The 24,344-nt window shown below is 35.1% G+C and overlaps 1 protein-coding gene across 4 annotated transcripts in view; it reads left to right on the forward strand.

The window, feature by feature from the left end:
- Positions 1–24,344, forward strand: part of LOC136036117 (tachykinin-like peptides receptor 86C) — a 186,594-nt gene that overhangs the window by 97,499 nt on the left and 64,751 nt on the right. For all 4 annotated transcript variants that reach the window (XM_065718133.1, XM_065718134.1, XM_065718135.1 and 1 more), the window contains 2 exons: positions 10,416–10,517; positions 21,559–21,693. In XM_065718133.1, the coding sequence (XP_065574205.1) occupies positions 10,416–10,517; positions 21,559–21,693 (237 nt within the window). The remainder of the gene's footprint in view (positions 1–10,415; positions 10,518–21,558; positions 21,694–24,344) is intronic.

Raw genomic sequence — 24,344 nt, forward strand, 5'->3', positions numbered from 1 at the left:
TCATATGCATTTACTGAATCTATTGACATGCTAATCGAAACACAGCGCTTTCACAACTAAGAGTAAATCAGTTTAATCTGTAAGAGTTTTGTTCGAAAATAACTTATTTTATTCAAATCATCATAAAGGGAGTCAGCAACACTGCCATGAATGTCATATAGAAATCATTGGACATGGCGTGCGTCTTCAGTGGCAATCCAAGAATCAAAATCAGAGTTGTAACCAGTCAACAAACCAGCAACTGTCTCTTGCCCCTGTGAGTTTGACTCTTTAATACCTTTTCAATCTGGTAGATTTCATTGTTTTTAACTTTTGCAATTCATAGCCATAAAAACAACCAAGAATATCTCATCTTTCATGTCACGTAGACGATACACTACAGTTTTAGTGTGTAAGAATTTTGAAACCTTAAAGCTCATTGGATCATAGATATTTCCCCTTTTCAAACACAATAGTATTTCGAAGGATTCGAACTGTATCACTAACACTGAATTACTTCTTTTTACTTGCCTTTCTTTTGAATATTGTTGAAGAAAAATATCAAAAATGTCAATGAACTTCCAGAAAATTATGATTTGACAAGGATCGACGCGGACGTTGTTTATAAATCATTATTATTTTATCCAAATCATGAATAAAAACAGCAGAATTTTTAATTTATAACATCTTGAAATTAAAAACCGAATAGTTCTTATCAATCGATCAGCCAAGGTCGACTTTCTTGGACTATGACAGAGCGTTGTACTTTGATTCAATTAAAAGTTTTTTTTACATTTGGATTAACAAACTCACTACCGCGATCAGTTTGAATTTTCCTATAACAATCTTGTTCAAGGAACAGTTCAAGAGCCTTTGCAACTTCATCAACTCTCTTTGACTGCAATAGAACAGCATATGCATAATGACCAAAGACACTGATTGCAAGTAAAATTTACTTGTGTGGACTACTGTGATGTCTTTGAGTCTCGTCTAGAGTCAAAAGATAGGCTTGTAATATATGCAATGGAAAAAGGGCTTTAGTTTTTCGAGAGAGAATACAGCGAATTCTATGATTTTGATATAGGGTGTAACTTGGTTTACTCAGTAAACACTTTATCACTAGACCTTTTTGAATTCCGGTGACTTAAGCCAGTGTAGTAAGGGAACTTGAAAATTTCCATTTCACCAATGTTCTCTAAACAAGTTTCAAAGCTTGAGCCATTTGTAATGTAAAAGTATTGCGAAGTGTCCAATACCCTTTAGCGTACTAACGAGAAGTCAGGGTCCTGCACTGAAAATAAAAAGCCTTTGCTTACAACGTCCAACTCTCATCGTCAAATCATCGCTACCCAATGTGCTAGTAATTTCCAAAAAAGACTTAAATTATGTTTTAATATTTTACCATGTTCCTTTAAACTTTTAAAATATGTACAATGGTAATAAGGCTTTTTAGGAAGTTTGATGAGTTTAAAAGTTTATACAAAAGACTATCAAATGAATACACGTCTTCTACGATTTGTTATCAAATCTGATATCAAATAAATTGGATTGTAGGTGCTACCTTGAAATATAACCTGATTCTTATTACCATTAATTTGTAAAGATCCATTTTCAGCAAGATAACTAAGTGTCTTTTATAATGCTCACGATGCAATTGTGGTAATAGGTCTGCAACCCTTGTCAAACCTTAGACGATGACGAATCTTCTTCTTCTTGTTTTGGTGGTGGCTTTGGTGATGTTGAACTTTCAGAATTTTTAAGCGTTTCCTTTTTGTGATCAATGAAATTCACTTTGAGTGGGCTTTCGTGCAAGGGTTTTTGACTGTCGACTCGTCAAAGTGCATTTTGAAGTAAAAGTAATTTTCATCGTCGGCAATTGTCTTATTGTTTAAAAATTTACTGATATTGTCGTCAAAGTGCTCTCTTGGCGAAAATGCAAGCTCTATTGGTGTCAGCTAGTAGGATTTAGCCACTTTTACAGAGTACTGTTTACAAGTCCTGCAATTATCGGCAATAACAGTGTAAAGAAGCTACTGACAACTTGAAGAAGACGTATTATCTTAAATTCCTTTCCCTTATTTTCGTCTGCTAGGGTACGTACAACTGAACGATGTTTCTTTGTCTACTACTTCACGACTATTGGCAGTCGAGCATTGCCTTTATTTAAATTTAAACAAAGATCTGATAAGAAATTAAAGAATTCTTTGTCAACACCATGTGTGAGTATGGCCTGCCTAAGCCGCGGTTTTGAATTACCCTGGACGGTAAATAAATGTCTGTTTTCATATATTTTCTTCATGATGGCAACTAATGACCCTTTTCCTGTTCACTGGTAAACTATACGTAAATACTCGGATGTGTTCTGATTGAGATCCAAGACAGTAGAAACTTAGGTTAACCAGGATATATTTGTTTGTTTAAAGTCATGGATCTTGAATCCCAAACAACCCTGTAGATGATATAGTAAGTGCAATTCAAAGCAAGTGTACTCATATATTTGCTAGGATGAAAGAGATTGTGGAGGAAAGCAGCTGCGGCAATTTTTTCATGATGAGATAGAACAGTAAATAATTATATTACCTCCTGAGACCATTCTTGAATGGGTTCAGGTAAGTCATCAATAGTCAGCAACGAGTTTGGTTCGATAATGCTAAAAACATCAAGTCCCTGTATGAATTTTGTTTCTGGCACAATAGTCTTTATTTTGTCATAGGACTCTTGTCAGATCCTACGACAGTATTATATGTTTTTTGGATTTTCTAATAGTATTTTGTTATAGTTTTGAATAGTAAAATGCCTCAATCTCTTGAATAAATAATGATTCCCTATGTTCGAAAAAACAAAAATAAATACATGATTTCCTTATTGACAACAAATGCACCCGAAAATTTTTAGAAACACTTTTATGTCCCTTTTTTTCACAAGAAATGAGCACTTGGGAAAAGCAACATATTTAAAAGAAAGCAGACACTTAGGAAGAAACAACGACATGATATAAAAAAAACTTAAGAATGCCCCAAAAGGAGCAACGGTCGCCACCAAAGTGACCATTCGGAGGTCAGTTCCTCCTATAGGGAATGGTGGCCACTGCAGTGGCAGAGGACTAATCTGGGTAGTATTAAAAACTGTAATATAATAGTAAACAACTTTTTATTTAATAACAACAATAACGACAATCGTGCTTTGCGCGCACACGGAATAAACATACAAAAACACTACTGAGATGGAAAAACGGATTGACATAAAAACACTGATGAGATTGGGAAAATCGTTGAATGGTTAGACTGTTTCTTTAGCGGAAATCAATCGCTAAACATATACCAACAATATAGTCCCCCTGAAAACGTCTGTACACTTCCAGGTAACCATTACTATATGTAAACACAGGTCAAAGTTTGTAACTTGCAGCCCCACCCACTGGGACTGCGGGGGATTAAGTTGTCCCTAAAGACATAGTTATTAGGTTTTTCGACTATGGTGAATAAAATGGCTATCTGAAATGGCTAAAAACGACTATGGTGAATAAAATAGACTGCAATAGAACAGCATTTGCATAATGACCAAAGACACTGATTGCAAGTAAAATTTACTTGTGTGGACTACTGTGATGTCTTTGAGTCTCGTCTAGAGTCAAAAGATAGGCTTGTAATATATGCAATGGAAAAAGGGCTTTAGTTTTTCGAGAGAGAATACAGCGAATTCTATGATTTTGATATAGGGTGTAACTTGGTTTACTCAGTAAACACTCTATCACTAGACCTTTTTGAATTCCGGTGACTTAAGCCAGTGTAGTAAGGGAGCTTGAAAATTCCCATTTCACCAATGTTCTCATAAACAAGTTTCAAAGCTTGAGCCATTTTGGATGTAAAAGTATTGTGAAGTGTCCAATACCCTTTAGCGTACTAACGAGAAGTCAGGGTCCTGCACTGAAAATAAAAAGCCTTTGCTTACAACGTCCAACTCTCATCGTCAAATCATCGCTACCCAATGTGCTAGTAATTTCCAAAAAAGACTTAAATTATGTTTTAATATTTTACCATATTCCTTTACTTTTAAAATATGTACAATGGTAATAAGGCTTTTTAGGAAGTTTGATGAGTTTAAAAGTTTATGCAAATGACTATCAAATGATACACGTCTTCTACGATTTGTTATCAAATCTGATATCAAATCAATTGGATTGTAGGTGCTACCTTGAAATATAACCTGATTCTTATTACCATTAATTTGTAAAGATCCGTTTTCAGCAAGATAACTAAGTGTCTTTTATAATGCTTACGATGCAATTGTGGTAATAGGTCTGCAACACTTGTCAAACCTTAGACGATGACGAATCTTCTTCTTCTTGTTTTGGTGGTGGCTTTGGTGATGTTGAACTTTCAGAATTTTGAAGCGTTTCCTTTTTGTGATCAATGAAATTCACTTTGAGTGAGCTTTCGTGCAAGGGTTTTTGCCTGTCAACTCGTCAAAGTGCATTTTGAAGTAAAAGTAATTTTCATCGTCGGCAATTGTCTTATTGTTTAAAAATTTACTGATATTGTCCTCAAAGTGCTCTCTTGGCGAAAATGCAAGCTCTATTGGTGTCAACTAGTAGGATTTAGCCACTTTTACAGAGTACTGTTTACAAGTCCTGCGATTATCGGCAATAACAGTGTAAAGAAGCTACTGACAACTTGAAGAAGACGTATTATCTTAAATTCCTTTCCCTTATTTTCGCCTGCTAGGGTACGTACAACTGAACGACGTTTCTTTGTCTACTACTTCACGACTATTGGCAGTCGAGCATTGCCTTTAGTTAAATTTAAACAAAGATCTGATAAGAAATTAAAGAATTCTTTGTCAACACCATGTGTGAGTATGGCCTGCCTGAGCCGCGGTTTTTAATTACCCTGGACGGTAAATAAATGTCTGTTTTCATATATTTTCTTCATGATGGCAACTAATGACCCTTTTCCTGTTCACTGGTAAACTATACGTAAATACTCGGATGTGTTCTGATTGAGATCCAAGACAGTAGAAACTTAGGTTAACCAGGATATATTTGTTTGTTTAAAGTTATGGATCTTGAATCCCAAACAACCCTGTAGATGATATAGTAAGTGCAATTCAAAGCAAGTGTACTCATATATTTGCTAGGATGAAAGAGATTGTGGAGGAAAGCAGCTGCGGCAATTTTTTCATGATGAGATCGAACAGTAAATAATTATATTACCTCCTGAGACCATTCTTGAATGGGTTCAGGTAATTCATCAATAGTCAGCAACGAGTTTGGTTCGATAATGTTAAAAACATCAAGTCCCTGTATGAATTTTGTTTCTGGCACAATAGTCTTTATTTTGTCATAGGACTCTTGTCAGATCCTACGACAGTATTATATGTTTTTTGGATTTTCTAATAGTATTTTGTTATAGTTTTGAATAGTAAAATGCCTCAATCTCTTGAATAAATAATGATTCCCTATGTTCGAAAAAACAAAAATAAATACATAATTTCCTTATTGACAACAAATGCACCCAAAAATTTTTAGAAACACTTTTATGTCCCTTTTTTTCACAAGAAATGAGCACTTGGGAAAAGCAACATATTTAAAAGAAAGCAGACACTTAGGAAGAAACAACGACATGATATAAAAAAACTTAAGAATGCCCCAAAAGGAGCAATGGTCGCCACCAAAGTGACCATTCGGAGGTCGGTTCCTCCTGTAGAGGATGGTGGCCACTGCAGTGGCAGAGGACTAATCTGGGTAGTATTAAAAACTGTAATATAATAGTAAACAACTTTTTATTTAATAACAACAATAACGACAATCGTGCTTTGCGCGCACACGGAATAAACATACAAAAACACTACTGAGATGGAAAAACGGATTGACATAAAAACACTGATGAGATTGGGAAAATCGTTGAATGGTTAGACTGTTTCTCTAGCGGAAATCAATCGCTAAACATATACCAACAATATAGTCCCTTTTCCTGCCCAGGGTTGCCACTTAAAGCACGGACGCCTTCAAGCTGTGGCTAGTTAGGCCGTTGCTATAGCCGTAACCCTGCACTACGCACATACCAACAATATATTCCTTTTTAATATGAGATTCCATCAAGCCCATGTTTACCGCTTAAAGCACGGATGCTTAAAGCCGTGAATGGTTTGCTCAGGTGGTAACCATGCGCTGCACACAAACCAACAATATATTCATTTTCATATGGGGTCCTATCTAGCCTATGTCCACTGTTTAGCATTACAGCTTGCCTCTCTCTCTTCGGGATAGGCGAGGAGGGGGTGTCCGATGTCTCCAATCACTTTCCAAATAGTGTCTATTCATTGCCTCATCTCATAGTCCATAATTCTCAGCTAATTTCATTTTTCACTATTTTTTCACCAAAACCATAGTGACCCCATCATACAAGGTATGTGGATTATCGGCAGGGGTTCCGGTTGCAAATTTATAATTTTAATTAATGAAAATTTATCTAACCTAAGGGCACCATTTTACTGAGTATCTGGGTATTTTTGTTTGTAAAACTACATGAGCTTGTGAAAAAGCCTAGACAGTCAAACCCAAGACAGTCAAGCACAAATAGTTGAATTTTTTGTGTACCCAACTGTCCTAGCATGTAATTGCGAGTTCACCTGCATAACATTCGAGACAGATAGAAGGCCCTTGTAGGCATTGTAATTTCAGTCAATTTGTTGTTCAGCTAACATTCAATTAAAACTTTTATTAGTCTAGCAAATGTCTAAGTTTATAAACTGAATCATTTGCCTTGCCTGATGCTCATTGCAGAATCGACCCATTTTGATTATGACGCTTGTTTACCTCTGATTCTGGGCGAAATCAACGGTCTCATGTTTCAATTCGAAATTTTTGGTTTCAACCTGCCTTAGACCATAGGTAAGCGTCCCTTTTTTACCTTTCATTTTCAGGCAATCTAATGGTCCTATGTCAAATTTAAACTTTGGGTCAACCTACCTAAGACTCTAGGCATGCATGACTTGCTAAAAAATATCAAACCGTGTATTGGTCCAATAGGAGAGGCACCAATATAGGCTGATAAATAATAGGCAAACAAATAATAAAAACACTAAATAATAATATTCCTATGCTCACAAACATCTAGATAGGGTACGACATATGTACAGGCATAAAACACATTTAAATCCATTTTTCAGTATTAAAGTCCAACTTTCCAATATATTTGCCACTCTCCCGACGTACTATCCAATATATTTCCCAACTATCAAATATATTGGACAACTTTCCAATATATTTGCCACTAGCAACATATTTACAACATATTTGCAAATTCAAGCGTGATTAACAGCAAATAACCTGAAAGAACCTCAACACAACTATTCCATTTTAATTCAAAAGGGGACCCCCTTCCTGCTTTCTATTGAATTTTCTTTAGACGAAATGGTGTCTGTATTTTACATTTTCATCCCGGTCCAAAGTAACGTAATGTCCATGCGGTAGTACCTTCACACCGTCCAAACAAACATAGACTTTGTTCGATATGGCCCCCATGGCATTTTTCTCTGCTCGAAGTGTATAGTTCTAGATTTTAAAGAGCGAAAAACCATGATCTTTATTATTGAAACTAAATTATTCTTTATGTAGTTCCTATGAACACTCATATTGAAATTTTCCTTCCCTTAGTGTGCAGGCACCCCCTTGCAGACTTTTTTTATTTCCTCATTGTGCGTTTGCACACAGCACACCTTTGCATCTGCAAGTAAACCATGGGAAATCAAGTTGCTCAAATTTATTTGCCTTTTTTCACGAAGAGAGGAATTTGGTAATGCTTTCTCATTTTATCGCCGAAATTAAAGCAGACACGTATATAAAAAAGTTATTTTGGGAAAGTGGATTGGAGGGGAGGGTCTTAAATCGTTTGAATGAGGTTAAATATGTAGATTAATAGAAAAATTTAGAAATATTAAGATTTGGGGATGAGGGTACGGACCCAGAGCCTCTTGCCTTGCGTAAAATCTTGAGCCCAGCATTAAAAAGGTAAGTTTTTTGCCATTAAAACACTGTCAACGCAATAAGATTGATCACACATAGATAAAACCCGTTGGATTTCTACTTTCTTTTGAAAAATATCTACTGACAAATTAAGAGTGAAACTTCATTACGATTTTCAATAACTATGATTTTACTTACGAAACGGCTGTCGCTAATGTTGTCCATTAGCATGGGATGTGCAGGTGGCAGTGAAGTCCCTGTACCATCGCTGTGCAGAGAGGAGGGTTATATTAGGTAGTGAAGTCCTCGCATTATTGTATATATTCTACTTCCTTAGTGGGGGAGTATTTTCCTGGCTGGAATTCTCCTGTAAAATAACTTAAGTAATTTTCAGAAAATTTTCCAAATGTCTTGCACTCAGTCTCCACCCTCCTTCCCCAACATAAACAGTGACTACTCAAATTAGAGGTAGTTACATTCTCAGATGAAAATACTAACTATGGTCTTCACCACTCCTCTCGCAAATCAAGCATTTATTTTGAAAATAATTCTTGATATGATGCTTAAGTCATGATTTGTCAATTTGGCCAGTAAAGTACTTCTTTATTGTAAACCGGATACTTTTGATAAATCAACCTCTTTGTAAGATCGGGCAAACAAAGGCCTCATTGACAGCGAGGAATTGGGGCTGAATTTTGACAAGCTGAAAGTACTCATCTAGAAGAAATTTTTACGATAAAGCGTAATTGATGTGATTATTAAATCACCCATAGAACCATGTAATGAAACTGGGGGCTGGGATTTAGCTGTTATTTGTCTATACAAAATCCTATCAGCTTCTATTAAAGTATACTCAACTTTTTGTTCGGGGAGTTACCACCATCCTTTAATGTACTTATAAATTTGATTCTTATCTTTAGGTATACTCGGGTCATATTCTTTTCAAAATTTATTCTGTCTAGATTCATTTCGAAGGCTGTACTGATGAATCTCCTCGCTTGTGTGCATATTTTCTACCCCGAAGGAACGAAGGAACAACCTGGTCCACTACCATACAAGAGAATAAACAGACTCTTGCGTAAGCCGTGTAACTTGAAATAACCGCTTTGAGAGGCTGATGACCGTCTGTTGTTGTTGCAGTACCAACAAGGGTTCTTGGATCAAAACAAGTCTTGTAAAGGGAAAAGTTTTTTGTCGGGGTGCAAATTTGAGAATCAAACGAAATTTTGTAAGCCATACCAAATCAATCGTCGTTGGCACATAAAACTATTTCACCCACACAAGTAAACATTAGACTAACGTCTTCAGGGGGTGCTAAGATAATTTTTTTTTATATGCGGGTGTTGCTCGCTTGACTAGCGGCTTTACGTATACCCTTTAGGTTTTTCCGACCTGGTTCGTAAGTATTTGAACATTTAAATTTGCATATGTAAATAATAATATCTGCTAAAACTATGACCTAGCAACCATCTGTGCGTAAAATTTAAAAAATAACACCTGCGTCATGGAGAAGGCAATGAAGAAATAAGTCGAGAAAAAAAACGTCTTGAGCGGTTGGTGAGGCCTTATGGCTCCTAGTATACCCCCTGTGGGTGTCGTAGAAAATATTAACAGCACACAACCGATGATTCGTGTATCCTAGACAAAAATGTTGGCAAAATAAAATCTTAGGCTGCAAGAAAAAGTTTGAAAATTGACGTTAAGAGGACTAAGTAACTTAGACCAGGAACAAATAAAACTGAAGGGATGATGTCGGGTAAACAGAAGATTGATAAAGTATGTATTTTCACTTACCTGGGTAGTATCATTAGTATATATAGTACATGCGATTAAGATGTTAGATGTAGAGTGGCTAAGGCCAGGGCATTTTTCTCAGTTGAAAAAAGTTTAGAAGAATAGGAAGATAGGTCTACGATCCGAGATTAGAACATTACGATGACAGCAATAGCAGTTGTTAAGTATGGCACCAAAAGATGGGCGCTTTGAGTTACGGAGAAACATTTATTAGATGCTTTCCAAAGGACTTTCTACGTATTGTTTTGGGTCCCCGTTGGACTGACTGTATTTTGGAAATTGAACTCTACAAAAGATTGGTTCTATCACGCTTTATAGACCTGTAACGACAAAAGTTGTGGTGGCTAAGACAAGTTTTGAGAATGGAACGCGACATATTTTCAAAGATTGTTCTTTCAAGTACGTTGTCCCAAACTGGCATGGGGAGGGGCTGTAGCAAAGTATTGAAAAGAGATTAGGTCTTCTTCGAATGATATGAAAAGGGAAACTTTGAATAAATTGCAATGGAGGAGGAGTTAACGCAGCCGTTTTGGGTTCAGAGGGCTTGGTACTGCATGAAGTTGTTATTAGTAGCCATAGCAGTAGTATTATCTTTTGAAATAAACAAGTACACAAAATTCTAAGAGTATCCTTGGATAAACTTAAATTTCTCATTTATATTTTTTCCTTTTTTCAGTCATTGGCCACTTGGACTTTTTTGCTGCAAAATGAATAATTTTATTGCAAACATAACAGTGCTTACCAGCGTGTTTTCATTGGTTGCTTTGTCAATAGACAGGTAAGAATAACTCCTACCCTGTGCGAGATTATGCTGCGAGTTTTTTTTGTCTTAACAAATAAGGTTAAGAGAAAAGGGTTGTTAAAGTATCAAGGTAGCATTGTAGAAACGGTAGAACATTAAAAAAAAATAATGAAAAACCTATTTATTTAACGATTAAATAATTAAGTAGAATAGGGATACCATATATCCCTATTTTTACCGACCTGGCTGTTAAAATCTTCTAATAAAAACACCATGTTTCTACATGAGACCAAGGCTATTTGTTCCTGAAGCTGTAAGTAAAATTCATGTTAGTCACTACTATCTAGGTCAGTCAGTTCTACAGGGTAATACTGCTATGACTGATACCCCGCTTTTTGGTCATAATTGGGCAAATAACACTCTTTTATTAATATCTTCACAGCCTAAATAAGACTTAATAGCTTCTCCATTCATCATGAGGCCTACTCATATTAGCTAGGAAACATACAGAAACCATTAGCTTGGTTTATGTAGGTAGCAAATTACTTAGTATGATGATACTTTTTAGACTTAGAAATGCTGTATAAAAAGTTTGAAGAGAAGAACAATACGGTTCTAGGAAGGGTAGAGGATTGGTCGACCAAATTTTCACTCTTAGATTAGTAATTGAGAAGTGCCTGATTCATCCAACACGTCGAGTCGTCAGTTTTATAGATTATGAGAAAGCGCTTGACTCAGCTGATTGAAGAGCTTTTGTAAAGATCTTATCCTTGTTTGGTATACAAAAAAAAATGCATTAAAGTGATTAGTGTTATGTAGGAGAACAATACTGCTGTGGTCAAGGCAGGACATGAGGTTAGTAGCTGCTTTCGTATTAAATCTCGAGTTAAGTAGGGTTGTGTTCTATCCCCATTTATATAGATAATTTTGATGTACTTTGTCTTAAGGAGCACAGCAAATTCTTTGTTTAATTTATACGTTTTGGATGAAAATAAAAAATGTCTATGTAAAAAAAAGAGAAGGTTTGAAAATTAACGTTAAGAAAACTAAATCGTTTAAGTTAGAATAAGTGAAGATGAAAATATGACGTTGGGTAACTAAAAGATCAATCAAATGAAGAGCTTCCCCCCTAGTTAAAACCATTGGCAGCGCAACAGCACTGTCTAAGTATAGAGCGCATTGAGCGCAACGTATTATTATTTTTTGCTTTATAGTTGTTTTTTTTTAGACCAGAGTACTTCGTATAAAAGGAATAGTAATAGAAACTTTGAAAAGGGCTCAACAATTTGAAATTGAAAGGAAAATGCCCTTCTTAATAGTCGGAAGTGATTGGACGGCAGCCATCCCCCAACGCCCGTAATTTCCCCAAGCATATTAAATCGAAATTCTTGGACATAATTTTTTTCACCGTAATTAAAAGGTCTGGATATTATGTCTTTGAGGATGAGAGTCCCACACATCCCTCACAGGAAAGGTTATAAAGTTTTGCCCGGGGGTATGGAAGGTTTTTGTAGAAAGAGTAGTCGTATCAGCTTCGGAGGGGGCTCAATGGATTGGAAACTAGAAGATCCATTGCCGTTTTTGAGATTCAAAATGACCGGAGGGCAGTTCTCCACCCCTCCCACACACATTGTATTTTCCCGAAATGCATCTGATTGAAATTTCGGGACAGCCATTTGTTTAAAAAACTTTCCAAATATCATAGTCAGCACAATTGCGTTGCCTAAATAAAAAACATTTCAACTTAATACCCTAAGCTGTTTCTGAAAAGTTGCTCGTACATCCTTTTGGCTACCTGAATTGTTACACGGTGTCTGAATTTAGTTGAATAGTCCTCTAAATATTCCCTCAGAGTTTCACCTTAATACCCTTAAACTCAGAAGAAGTAGTAGTTGCAGTAACAGTAATACTAGCGATAGTGGTAACATGCACATACTACCTTTTGGTTAGTTTAACATCCTCCTCAACATACCCTGAAAGTTTCATCTTGATACTCTAAGCCATTTCGAAGATATTGCTTATAGGCCCTTTTGAAAAACTGCATGCATACCGTTTTTCTATTTAGTTGAAGCTCCCCCTAAAGATTCCCTGAAAGCTTTTCCTTAGTAGTCTTAAGTTCAGTAGTAGCAATAAATGTACTAATAGTTCTAGCATTAGTAGCAATATGTACATAGCACTTCTTGTTTTGTTTCTTTCAACTTCCCCCTCAACGATAGAAGTTTCAACTTAACACCGTAAACAGCTCCAGAGACAATACTAATGTCTTTTTAAAGAACCTCCATGGGTATTGAATTTAACAAAAAACACTGTCTCAGCATTCCCTGAAATTTTCGTTGTAATACATTTAGCTTTAGTAGCAGCAATAGTAGTAGTAGCAGTAACAATAGTAGTAGTAGCAGTAGTAGTTTAAGTACTAGTAGTAACATACAAATATTGCCTTTTACACAGGCTAGTCCAACATCCCTCACAGTAAGCCTTGTAAGTCCCAATTTCATACTCTTATCTGTTTTTAAGACATTGCTGGTATGCCCTTTTAACAACCTACATGCACAAAGTGTGCTTTGATTCAATTCAACCTCTTCCTCAATATTCGCTGAAATTCTGAACTTAATACACTTAGCCTTAGCTATAATAGTAGTCATAGTCGTAGTACTAGAAGCTTTAGCAGTAGTAATTAGTAGTAGTACTATCAGTAGTAGCAGCAGTACTAGTAATAGTGGTAGTATGCACAAATTGCCCTTTGGTCAGTTGTATATCCCCCTGATCAAGCCCTGGAAGTTTCAAAATATTATATTAAGTTGTTTCTAAGATATTGCCAGTTTACCCCTTTGATAATCTATATATCAATAATTTTTCAATTCAATTTAACTTCCCCCTCAACATTTTCTGAAATTTTCACCTTATTAGTCTTAGCGTTAGTAGTATATGCAATAGAAGCAGCAATTTGAGTGGTGATAGTAGTAGTAGTAGTAGTAGTAGTAGTAGTAGTAGAAGTAGTTGTAAAAGTAGTAATAGTAGTAGTAAAAGTAGTAGGAGTAGTGGTATTAGTAGTAGTGCTAGTAGTGATAGTAGTATTAGTACTAGTGCACACATATTGCCTTTTGGTCAATTGATCATCCCCCTAAGCATTCCCGGAAACTTCCAACTTAATACCCTAAACCATTCCTGAGATACGCCTTTTTGACAACCTGCAGGCACATAATGTATTTTGATTTAGTTTAACTTTCCCCACAATACTCTGTAAAATTTTCATCTTCATGCCTCTTGACAACCTGCAGGAACATTTATTTCATATTTTCACATGTTTTTATTTAGTTAAACTTTCCCCATAATACTCTGTGGGGAATCAGATTATTCAGACAATTCAGAATCAGGAAATCAGCGATTCAGACAACCTGCATGCATTTGATGTTTTAGTTTAACACTCCCCTCGATATTCTTTGAAAGCTCGATATTAATTTCCAACCAAATGAACTTCTGCCGAAGTTTCTGTGACAACTTTCATACGAAGTGCCTTGGTGAAAAAAATAATTACCCATTGTGCCCACTTCGCTATTTGCTTAGGCAGCCCCATTGCACTGCCTGTGATAGTCTGTATATTTCGTTATTTGGGAATTATGGTGCAAACAGTTTTGTAATTTTAGGCATTATAATGAACAAATATCATAGATTAACTCGCATTAATCTTTTTTTTTAATTAAGCTTGCTAAAATAAAAGATAAAAATGGCTTTAAGATACAGGAAGTTAAAATTGGTAAAAAAGTTTTACTCAAAGTTAAAATTGGTTCTATTCACAATTAAATACAAAAAAAGTTTTTTTTTGACTGCAAGTAAGGAATGACAATAAAACTTAAAACGAACAGAAATTATTCTTTATATGAAAGGGGTTGCCCCACCTCAACGCCTCACTCTTTACGCTAAATTTTGACTCTTTCTCACATCTCTACTTTTTAAAACAAAAAAAAAACTTTAGCGTAAAGAGCGAGGCGTTGAGGAGGGGCAACCACTTTCATATATGAAATAATTTCTGTTCGTTTTAAGTTTTAATGTCACTCCTTACTTGCAGTTAAAAAACTTTTTTTTATTTAATTTCTGGACGCTTTTGAATTAATGCATGTTTTGATTTTGGCTCACGCACAGAAATAATTAAAACAAAATTTGCATACTAATTTTTGTGGCTAAATGATTTTCTCATAGTTTTGATCTGACGATTTTGATAAAAAAAAGGGGTGAGGGAGGAGACCCAGTTACCCTCCAGTTTTGGCTACTTGAAAAGGCAACTAGAGTTTTTTGTTTTTCCGTTTTTCGTTTATTTTCTCATTGTCTTTGTAAATAATGCTAGAAAATCCTAGGGCCCCTTTATGGAAATTCTCTTCCCACGTGATAAATTCCTCCATGGACAAATCCCCCCACGTACCCCCTCCTCTGACCAGCCCCACCTCCCCTCAATGCGAAAAAGTCCCCCTGGAAATGTTTCCACACTTCCCAGTGGTCAAAGCTTGTAAGTTGCCGCCCCTTCCCGGGGACTGGTGGGACTTAAGTAGTCCCGAAACACGTAATTATTTGGTTTTTCAACTATGCTGAACAAAATGGCTATTTCAAAATTTTGACCCGATAACTTTGGGAAAAAATGAGCGTGGGAGGGGTGGTAGGTGCCCACCAATTTTTTTGGTTGCTTAAAAAGGGAATTAGAACTTTTAATTTCCGTTGGAATGAGCCCTCTCGTGACATTCTAGGACCCCTGTGTTGATATGATCGCCCCAGGGGGTAAAAAACAAACAAAAAAATAAACACGCATCCGTGATCTTTCTTCTGGAAAAAAAATTCCATACGAAAAGTTTTGTAGATAGGAGCTTGAAACTTCTACAGTAGGGTTCTCTGATACGCTGAATCTGATGGTGTGATTTTCGTTAAGATTATCTGACTTTTAGGGGGTGTTTCTCCCTATTTTCTGGAAAAAGGCAGATTTTTTCAGGCTCGTAACTTTTGATGGGTACATCTAAACTTGATGAGACTTGTATATTTAAAATCAGAATAAAAACACGATTTCTCTTGATGTAACTATTTGTATCAAAATTTCATTTTTTAGAGTTTTGTTTTCTATTGAGCCGGGTCGCTCCTTACTATAGTCCGTTACCGCGAACTATTTTATAGTTTTATAATTCACACACCTAGCATTTGCAAACCCAATGGTCTATAAAAGGATATTACAAGAGAAAAATACAGCCTCTCGATAATACAGAACTGAAATCCCTTCTAAATAGATCTGCAAAAAGCTGGAAATTAAAGGACAACTTGGATACTAAAAGCAGCTCCAAGTTTCAATTTGGCAAAACTCCAATAGCTGATTGAGTAAGACAATCTAGTAGTGGGAAAACATATGACGCAGAAAAGAATTAAACGGAAGTCAACTTCTTTAGAGGTCTAGAGCAATATTGTCCATCTCACAGTTGATTTGACTTTTTGTTGAATACACCTTACAGAAAGTAAGGAATAAGAGGAAAAGTTAATGTCCCATTGAGTTTGTAACTTAATGCACCCTAGCGAGCGAAAGAAAGAGGCGTAGAGCTCGAAATTGATCTGCAGTAAGAAAACTTAGAGTTTGCTTAGGATACAAAAGCTCCTGCTGGCTTAAAAATTGAAACTTTTGACGTAATTTTTGTAAGAGGGCCCTTGTCAACCATAGTTATATTTTCCAATATTTTTCCACGCCGTGTATACTAGGAGTACTTGATATGTTAATAATGTTTATGAAGCTCAATATCCAAGTTTGTATAGCAAAGTGCAAGTGCTTTTTTATCTGTAACAAATACTCCCGACTGATTGTCTTACTTACCACTGGGACAACCATATTGTTGAACTTTACCAATACAACCTCTCACTTGGAAGACTGCGATAGCCAGCTAGTAACATACTGGTAAGAACATAATCGAAGTTCTCAACACTGAGTCGAAATATAAAGTCACCTTCCGGTACTGCGTATTGTATCGTTTCTTTTGACTATATGGTCTCAGATTTGGTCACTATACAAAAAGCGTAAAAAGTTGGAAGGAGTCCAAATCCGTGAGTTCATTATATCTTCGATTGTTATCATCTCCATCTTTTCAAAATTTACCGAAGCCTTTAATTTCTTGAAACTTGTTGTTTCGATCAACTTTTCTTAGGTAGGTAGGTAGGTAGGTATGCGTTTATTTCATCAAATAAAAATTACTAAAATTGCAATTACAATCAATAATATACTGCTCAATTTAGGGACCTAAAATGTCCCTGTTCAGCAGCAAAACTACAACAAATAAATGATAACTATTCATTCAAAATCAAAGAAATACGCAAAAAAAAAGAAAAAAAAGACGAAACACTATACAATCTCTAAACAGCCATCTCTCATCATAAAAAAAGAAAAAAAAAAGGATAAAAATTTAAACAATATAATTTATAATTTATTCAAAAAATAATTTTTTATTCTTACTTTAAATAACATAAGATTTTCAGAACACCTAACACTCTCTGGAATTGAGTTCCAAATAACAACACCTACATGTTTAATCATAAACCCAGATCGCGTTGTATGCCTGATTTCACTAGTCAGCTGATCAGAGCTCCTAGTAGAATAATCGTAGTAATTTGAATTATATCAATAAAAACTTCTAAAATATTGAGGAGACAATCCATTTAAAACCTGGTATGCAAAAATTAAAATCTGTTGAGATTTAATAAAATCAATATTCAAAATATCTAAATCTCTAAAACTATCTCTAGTACTACCACACGCAAGATACTCACCCAAACTTCTAATTGCCTTATTCTGCATAATCTGGACCCTTTTTACATGACTAGAAAAATAACGGTTAGAGAAAATAATTTGAAAATAAGAAATTAGTGGCAATTGTAGATAGTCCATGATGGAAGTAACAGAGGTGACAGGCAGGGACTAAGACGTACGAACATTTGCTTCCAGTGGTTTGGTTTACTACCTACCAGAGGCGCCACAAGCCAAAATGTCTGGGGGGCAATGGATTTTACTGACTGGCTGGTAATTGTTGCTGACTAATTTGGGGGATATCGCTTTCAAAATGACTTCAATAAAAATAAACAAAAAACACATATGCTCTATTTCTTCTGGGTTAAAATACAAATCCCAGACATTTACAAATGAGAGCTTGAAATATCCACGGTAAGGCTTTCTAAAATGCTGAATTCAACGTTGTGATTTTCGTTGCTGTCATTCGTCATTTTTGGAGTGTCTTTTCAGTTAAAAAAAAAAAAATAACACAAAAAACAGTATATTTTCTGAGACTCAGGCCATCTAAAGTTTAATATAAAATCTATTGGACTTTGTATAGTTGCAATCAGCATAAAAAAAACATTTTTTTATGTTTTAATTGTTATCCAAATTCCTTTGTTTACAGTTTTGGTTACTATTGTCCTGATTTGCTTCTTATTCTTAGTTCGATACCACGAACTGTTTGATACTACATGATATATTCTACATTATAATATTGGTAAACTTTCCATAATCCCTTCTGTTTTCATTCTTCATATTTACTTGAACTTTCCTTTCGCTGCTTAAAATTTAACTGCGGGAAGAATTTTCCATGGTGGATTATTAGGAAATTTTCCCGAAGGGATTTTCTACGGGGAATTTTCCATAGGGGAATTTGTTGGGGGAATTTTCTGGTGGGAGGGCGGTATGCTAATCACGTTTTAACCTGTTTTAAGCAGTAATTTAACAGGCTCCTTATCAACAATAAACTTTTCTATTTGGACACGGCAATTTTCTTTTTATTTAAAATAGCTGTTAATTTTTACTTTTTAAAGAGGAAATAATTGAATTGTGTATACAATAACATCAGCGTTTTAAATGATTTCAAATTTATCGAGAAGAGATAAGAATGTAATCTTGGATGATTTGTCGAATAGTTGTTTATAGGATAAATCAATATCACATCCTTCATTTTAATTTTATATTTTTCAGTCTTCGTCACCTATCTTTTATGATGTAATAGTTTAAGTGGTTCTTGTTCCTTTACTTTTGTATGCGTTACTCGCACTTTACATTTTATTTTGCATCGAAACACGTTTTAACTTTTTGTTTTTGAAATTCTGATAAATGAATTGGATACGTTTGTATTTATTAGAGAATTAATTTTATAGATAAACATCTAATATTATTTTAATAATCGAGCTAAGCTTCAGATGATCAGAAATCACCGCAATTTTAAGTGGGCTACCAGCTTCTTAAGCCCCTTAAGTTCTCGAATGTCACTAGCCACTCGTAAAAAGCTTTGAAATTGGTAATTTTCAATGCTATCTCTTCATTTTTCTATACAATTCAAAAAATAAAAAAAGAATAAAAACAAGTGATTTTGAGAAAAGTAATTTAATAAAGTCGTAGAAAGTAACTAACTCTTATAATCAACTCCAACATTAGCTCGCTAAGGTCTAGACAAGATCTAACTCAAAAGTGGATATACAGAAAAGAGGCAAGGTCGCCACCTTCACCATCATTTGACGCGGTAGGCTAGTAAAATGTATGGGGACTTACTTTACGCACAAGTTGTATTTTAACGGCATGTTTAAGTTAGATAAAAATAGAACTTCAATACAAGCCAATTTCTCCCTCTTGGGAGAAATTCCTTTTCCCCTCAATAAATTATTTTATTGAATACTGGTTAGCCTCTACGAGAGTTGAACTTGTAAATAAAAGTATATTGTAGGTAAATCTATGTATAAGAGGAAAGGGAAATTTATCTGATAATAAAGGGCATGAGTTCCAACAGTAGTATAGAGTTTAAAACGCCAAAGTATGTACCAAATACCTCATTATCGAGTTATAGAGCTTAAAATACCAAGAAATATTTTTCAAACACTTATCTTTGCTGGTGCTTCACCCAGAACTATGGGTTCAGACAGAACTAAATCTTAGCCCTTACAAAATCCGGAAAATTAATCAATTTTAATTCAAGGAACATAAATTATTTGAGAATGTAACTGATTAGCCTTGGATGTCATACAAAGCATAAAACTTGGTGAAACTCGCACTTCTGGGGAAAAAATGAGTGAGAAGTTCCTAAATGGGAACGATAGGCATTAATGGGTTAAAACGAAAATAAATTACCACAGACACGAATAGAACTAGCTGCCCTCCTCCCCAAACAAAAACTTCTATGGGTTGGAGCGTTATCTTTATTTTAACGAAACAATTTTAATTTCGGACATTGTGTTTTTCTATTTGTCATGATATCAAACAAGAAAATAATAATATAAGAGGGATAAATAAGGTTTATACTCTTAAGCCTTCTAAACAGCTTGAAAGCTATTCTAGTAATGTTAAGTCATTTGAGTCTTTTCAACAGTGTGGCTCTTCTAAATAAAATAAAAAGAAAATCACCATAATAATAAAGATAACTGGAAAGAACTAACGAACTAAGGACAGTAGACTGACTCTTCATTATATTATAATATTAATTCCTCCTAATATCAGCTATCTTTGATTTTTCGAATCCATAATTTCAAGAGAAGAATTGTTTGAATATTTTTCTCTTTTTTTGTAAAGCACGTACAATGGTAAGCTATTTAAAAAGTTCAGGGCGTGATAGCCCAACCCCTATTTGCGGTGATTTTTACTCGTTTTAAGTTTAATTGCATTATAAGTTATATTTGTTTTAGAAAATGGCATCGGCATCTCTTATTTTTACTTTTGACGTGATTTTTTGTTTAATATCTGTTCCTTTTGGCTTCACTAATTAATTCATAGGAATTTATGATTGCAAAATTGAACTATTATAGGACGAATTTCTGTTCATTTTAGATTCAAATATGTCTTTTTACTTTTCTTTGACAATCTGCCCTTTTTGAAAATTCTATTTCTTAATTTAATCAAGAATTAACTTACGTAACAAACTTTTATTATTTCTTTAATTTTTATTATATATATGAGGGGGTTTGTACCCTCGTTAATACCTCGTTCTTTACACTAAATCGTAAGTTTTGTCCCAACTCTTTAAGAATGACCCCTGAATCAGAAAGGCCTTAGAATAAATAGTTGAAATTACTAAAAATACTATAGCATAAAGAGCGAGGTATTTATCTCCTCCTAAATACCTCGCTCTTTATGCTAAAGTATTTTTAGAACCCCTTATATGCGTAATAATCTCTGTTCGTTTTAAGTTTCAATGCTACTCTTTACTTTCAATTCAAAAAGCTTTTCCATGTTTATTTTTTCATTGTTTTTTTATAGTAATTTTAGAAAATCCTGCGCCCTTTTCATTGAATTTTTGTTCCCCCATGACATATTTCTCCAAGGAAAGATTCACCCACATAGCCCCCTCTCCTCAACCCACCCCCAAAACCAAAAAAAAACTGAAAACGACCCAAAGTCCCTCCCCCAGGGACTGTGGGGGAGTAAGTCATTCTCAAAGACATAGTTATTATCATTTTTGACTATGCGAAACAAAATGGCTATCTCAAAATTTTGATCTGTTGAATTTGGAGAAAAATGAGCGTGGGAGGGGGCCCAGGTGCCCTCCAGTTTTTTGGTCAGTTAAAAAGGGCACTAGAACTTTTCATTTCCGTTAGATTGAGCCCTCTTGCGACATTTTAGGACCTCTTGGTCAAAACGATGACCCCTGGGGAAAAGAAAAAAAAACAAACAAACAAATAAACACGCACCCGTGATTTGTCTTCTGGCAAAAAATACGAAGTTCCACATTTTTGTAGATAGGAGCTTGAAAATGTCGCTATAGGGTTCTCTGATACGCCGAATGCAATGGTGTAATTTTCGTTAAGATTCTGTGACTTTTAGGGGGTGTTTTTCCCCTATTTTCTAAAATAAGGCAAATTTTTTCAGGCTCCTAACTTTTGATGACAAAGACTAAATTTGATGAAACTTATATATTTAAAATCAGCATGAATATCCGATTCTTTTGGTGTATATTTTAGCATCAAAACTCCGTTTTTTAGAGTTTCGTTTACTATTGAGCCGGGTCTCTCCTTACTACAGTTCGTTACCACGAACTGTTTGATTACCAAATGATGCATCTCGTCTAAAGCTCTTGTTATACATCCTTCTTTTTAGGTACATGGTTATAGTCCGTCCATTAAAACCTCGCTTGTCCAAAAAGATTGCTCGACTAATGATACTTTTTATTTGGACTGCAAGCTCTATATTTTCATCACCTATGTGGATCTTTTCTGAAATCATAAGCGTCGAGTAAGTAAACTCTATTTTTCTGTTCAGCTCGAACATTCAGGCTTGTGTTTTATTAAAGTGAGCACATTTAAACCTAAACTATTTAGTTTCATTATTCCAAAATGCAGGATATTTTCATCAAAGTTGTTTTTTTTTGTTTTTAATTCTATTATTTTCGATTGTATGGAAAAATAAAGAGAGAGCATTGAAATCACCAATTTCAAAGCTTAGTACGAGTCGCTAGGACATTTATTCTGATAATTCTTTGTATATTAATTTTCTAACTTGATTAATTTTTATTTTAGTTTTGGCCTGTTGTTTATTTTCCAACAAGGAGATTCCGTAAAAACTCTGAGATCTCGTGGAAGGCATATGGGCCCAAAATTTTACTTCCTGTGGATGTTCATGCCTTCAGTACCATCCTAATATCATGTGCGCCATGTCATACCTAGGCCTATGTCTGTAGCATAGGCTTAATAATTAATGGGTAACATTTTGCACTAGTGGTAATCAGCACTGTTTTATAATGAGTAGGGAGCCCCATTTAAAAAAAGTACTTACAATGCTTTTTTTTAATAGATAAGTTAGTGTATGTAATCTAATTTTTATATTTAGTCAATTTCAGCTATTTGTTTATCAAAATTTTTTATTCTTTTTCTTTGTTTTGTCTAGTTTTCTGGCAAGCTATAATTATATTTTTGACTGTTTAAGATACATTGGATAAACTACATCGTTTAAGACTTGGTAAAGTAAATAATTACTTAATCACGAAACTGTTGGATAAGAAGAAGGGAAATCTCATTTATTAGATGCTGAGCTTTCAACTTCGTAAGATAAGGTTTCCTTTGCTTCGTTAGCTGATCTTGGGGCTTAGTTTTCCTAGTACGTTATGAAATTCTTATTAAGCTGTCTAAATATGTAAGAAACAATATGCTTTTTCACTGCAGAGGGTACTTTTGTGGGCTAATCTGACACATGACTGCTGCCGAACAATTTGTTGTTAATACATCCAAGGGAAGCTAACCAAAAGTATTAATTATTAATTTAATACTTTAAATCCAATAATACTTTAAATTAATTAATCCCATGTGCTAAGCCATACATGTATGTATATGTAAGTTTATTTACGTTAAATTAAGGGTCATTATTAGAACGTAGGATGAACAAAAAGCTTATTATTCGAATACAATAGCCCTTATGTTTCAGCGGTTACTCCTAAAGGATTGGAACAAAAAGTTAAAAATTAGGAAAACGAGTGGGGAGTTGAGGAGAGGGCAGTCCTCCCTCATATATGGAATAATTAGATACGTATGTTTAAATATATCGAAACGTTATAACGTTGCCCATAGTAAAGGCCATAAGGCTCCAATGTTTTCTTATTTATTTATGATTGTTTTTCCCTAGAAGTATCTCGTATGGAAGGGGAGGTCATATAAAAATTGGAGGGGGGAATCATTCGATTGAAAATCGGAATATCTAGTGCATTTTAAGAATCAAAAGTTATCGAAGGGAAACTAGTCCCCCTTCTCCTGACCTTTTTTACCGAAATGCTTTAAAAAAATGTGAGATAGCCATTTTGTTAAAAATAGTTCGAAGTTCAGATAACAAAAGCTCCACGATCGAAATAAGCCCCCAGAGCGCGGCGGCAGCCATTGTAAGTTATGTCCTGGGGGCAGATATGGTTTATATGGAAGAAGTGCTGGTATAAAATTTAAAGGGAGCTCATTTGAATTGAAGTTGAAACTTCTAGTTCACTTTTTAAAAGTCAAAAGATATCAGATGGAAACTACCCCCCCCCCACGCCCTTTTTCCCCAAACCCATTCGAAAAAAACTTTTAGATAGTGATTTCCTTGAAAATGGTTGAAATATCAGATAACAAAAACTCTGGGGTCGACAAATTCCTCCAGAGCCCGAGAGCAAGTGTTTTCAGTTATACCCCGGGGCGTATTAGATTTTTATGTAAGGTGTGGTGGTATAAACTTCAAAGGGCGCTCGTTTGATTGGAAATTGAAAGCTCTAGTTATTTTTTATGAGTCAAAAGTGATCAAAGAATATTTACCCTCCCTCCTCCCTTCTCCCCACACCATTTTTTCTCCAAATGAATTTGATCAAAATTTTGAGATGGCTAGTTTGTCTGAAATAGCCCAACAATCAGATAACAAAAACTTCAGAGTCAATATAACCCCTTCAGAGCCCGGGAGAAGGGTTGTAACTTATACCCCGAGGCATATGATGTTATTTATGGAAAAAGTGTCTGTATAAACTTCGGAACGGACTCAAATGATTAAAAATTAAAAATTCTAGTTCCCTTTTTTAAGAGTCAAGAGTTATCAGATCGTAACTAGCCCCTCCCTCAACCCTCTTTTCAAAAATGCGTCCGATTGAACAACTATACAGTCATTTTATACAAAATGGACCAAAGATCACGTAACAAAACTCCAGGGATAACACAGCCCCCAATACCCGGTAGCAAGTGCTGCAAACTATGCCCCGGGGGTGCGTAAGGTTCTTATTGAAGGGATGATCATATAAACTGGAGGGGACTCATTGGATTGTGAATGGGAATTTGTGTTCCAGCGTTAAGAGTAAAAAAAAATGACCGAAGGGCAAACTAGCCCTACCCCTTCAAAACCTATTTTCCCCAAATGCATCCAATCAAAATTTCAAGAGA

This window comes from Artemia franciscana, chromosome 15, assembly GCF_032884065.1.
Source record: "Artemia franciscana chromosome 15, ASM3288406v1, whole genome shotgun sequence".
NCBI classification, from domain to species: domain Eukaryota; kingdom Metazoa; phylum Arthropoda; class Branchiopoda; order Anostraca; family Artemiidae; genus Artemia; species Artemia franciscana.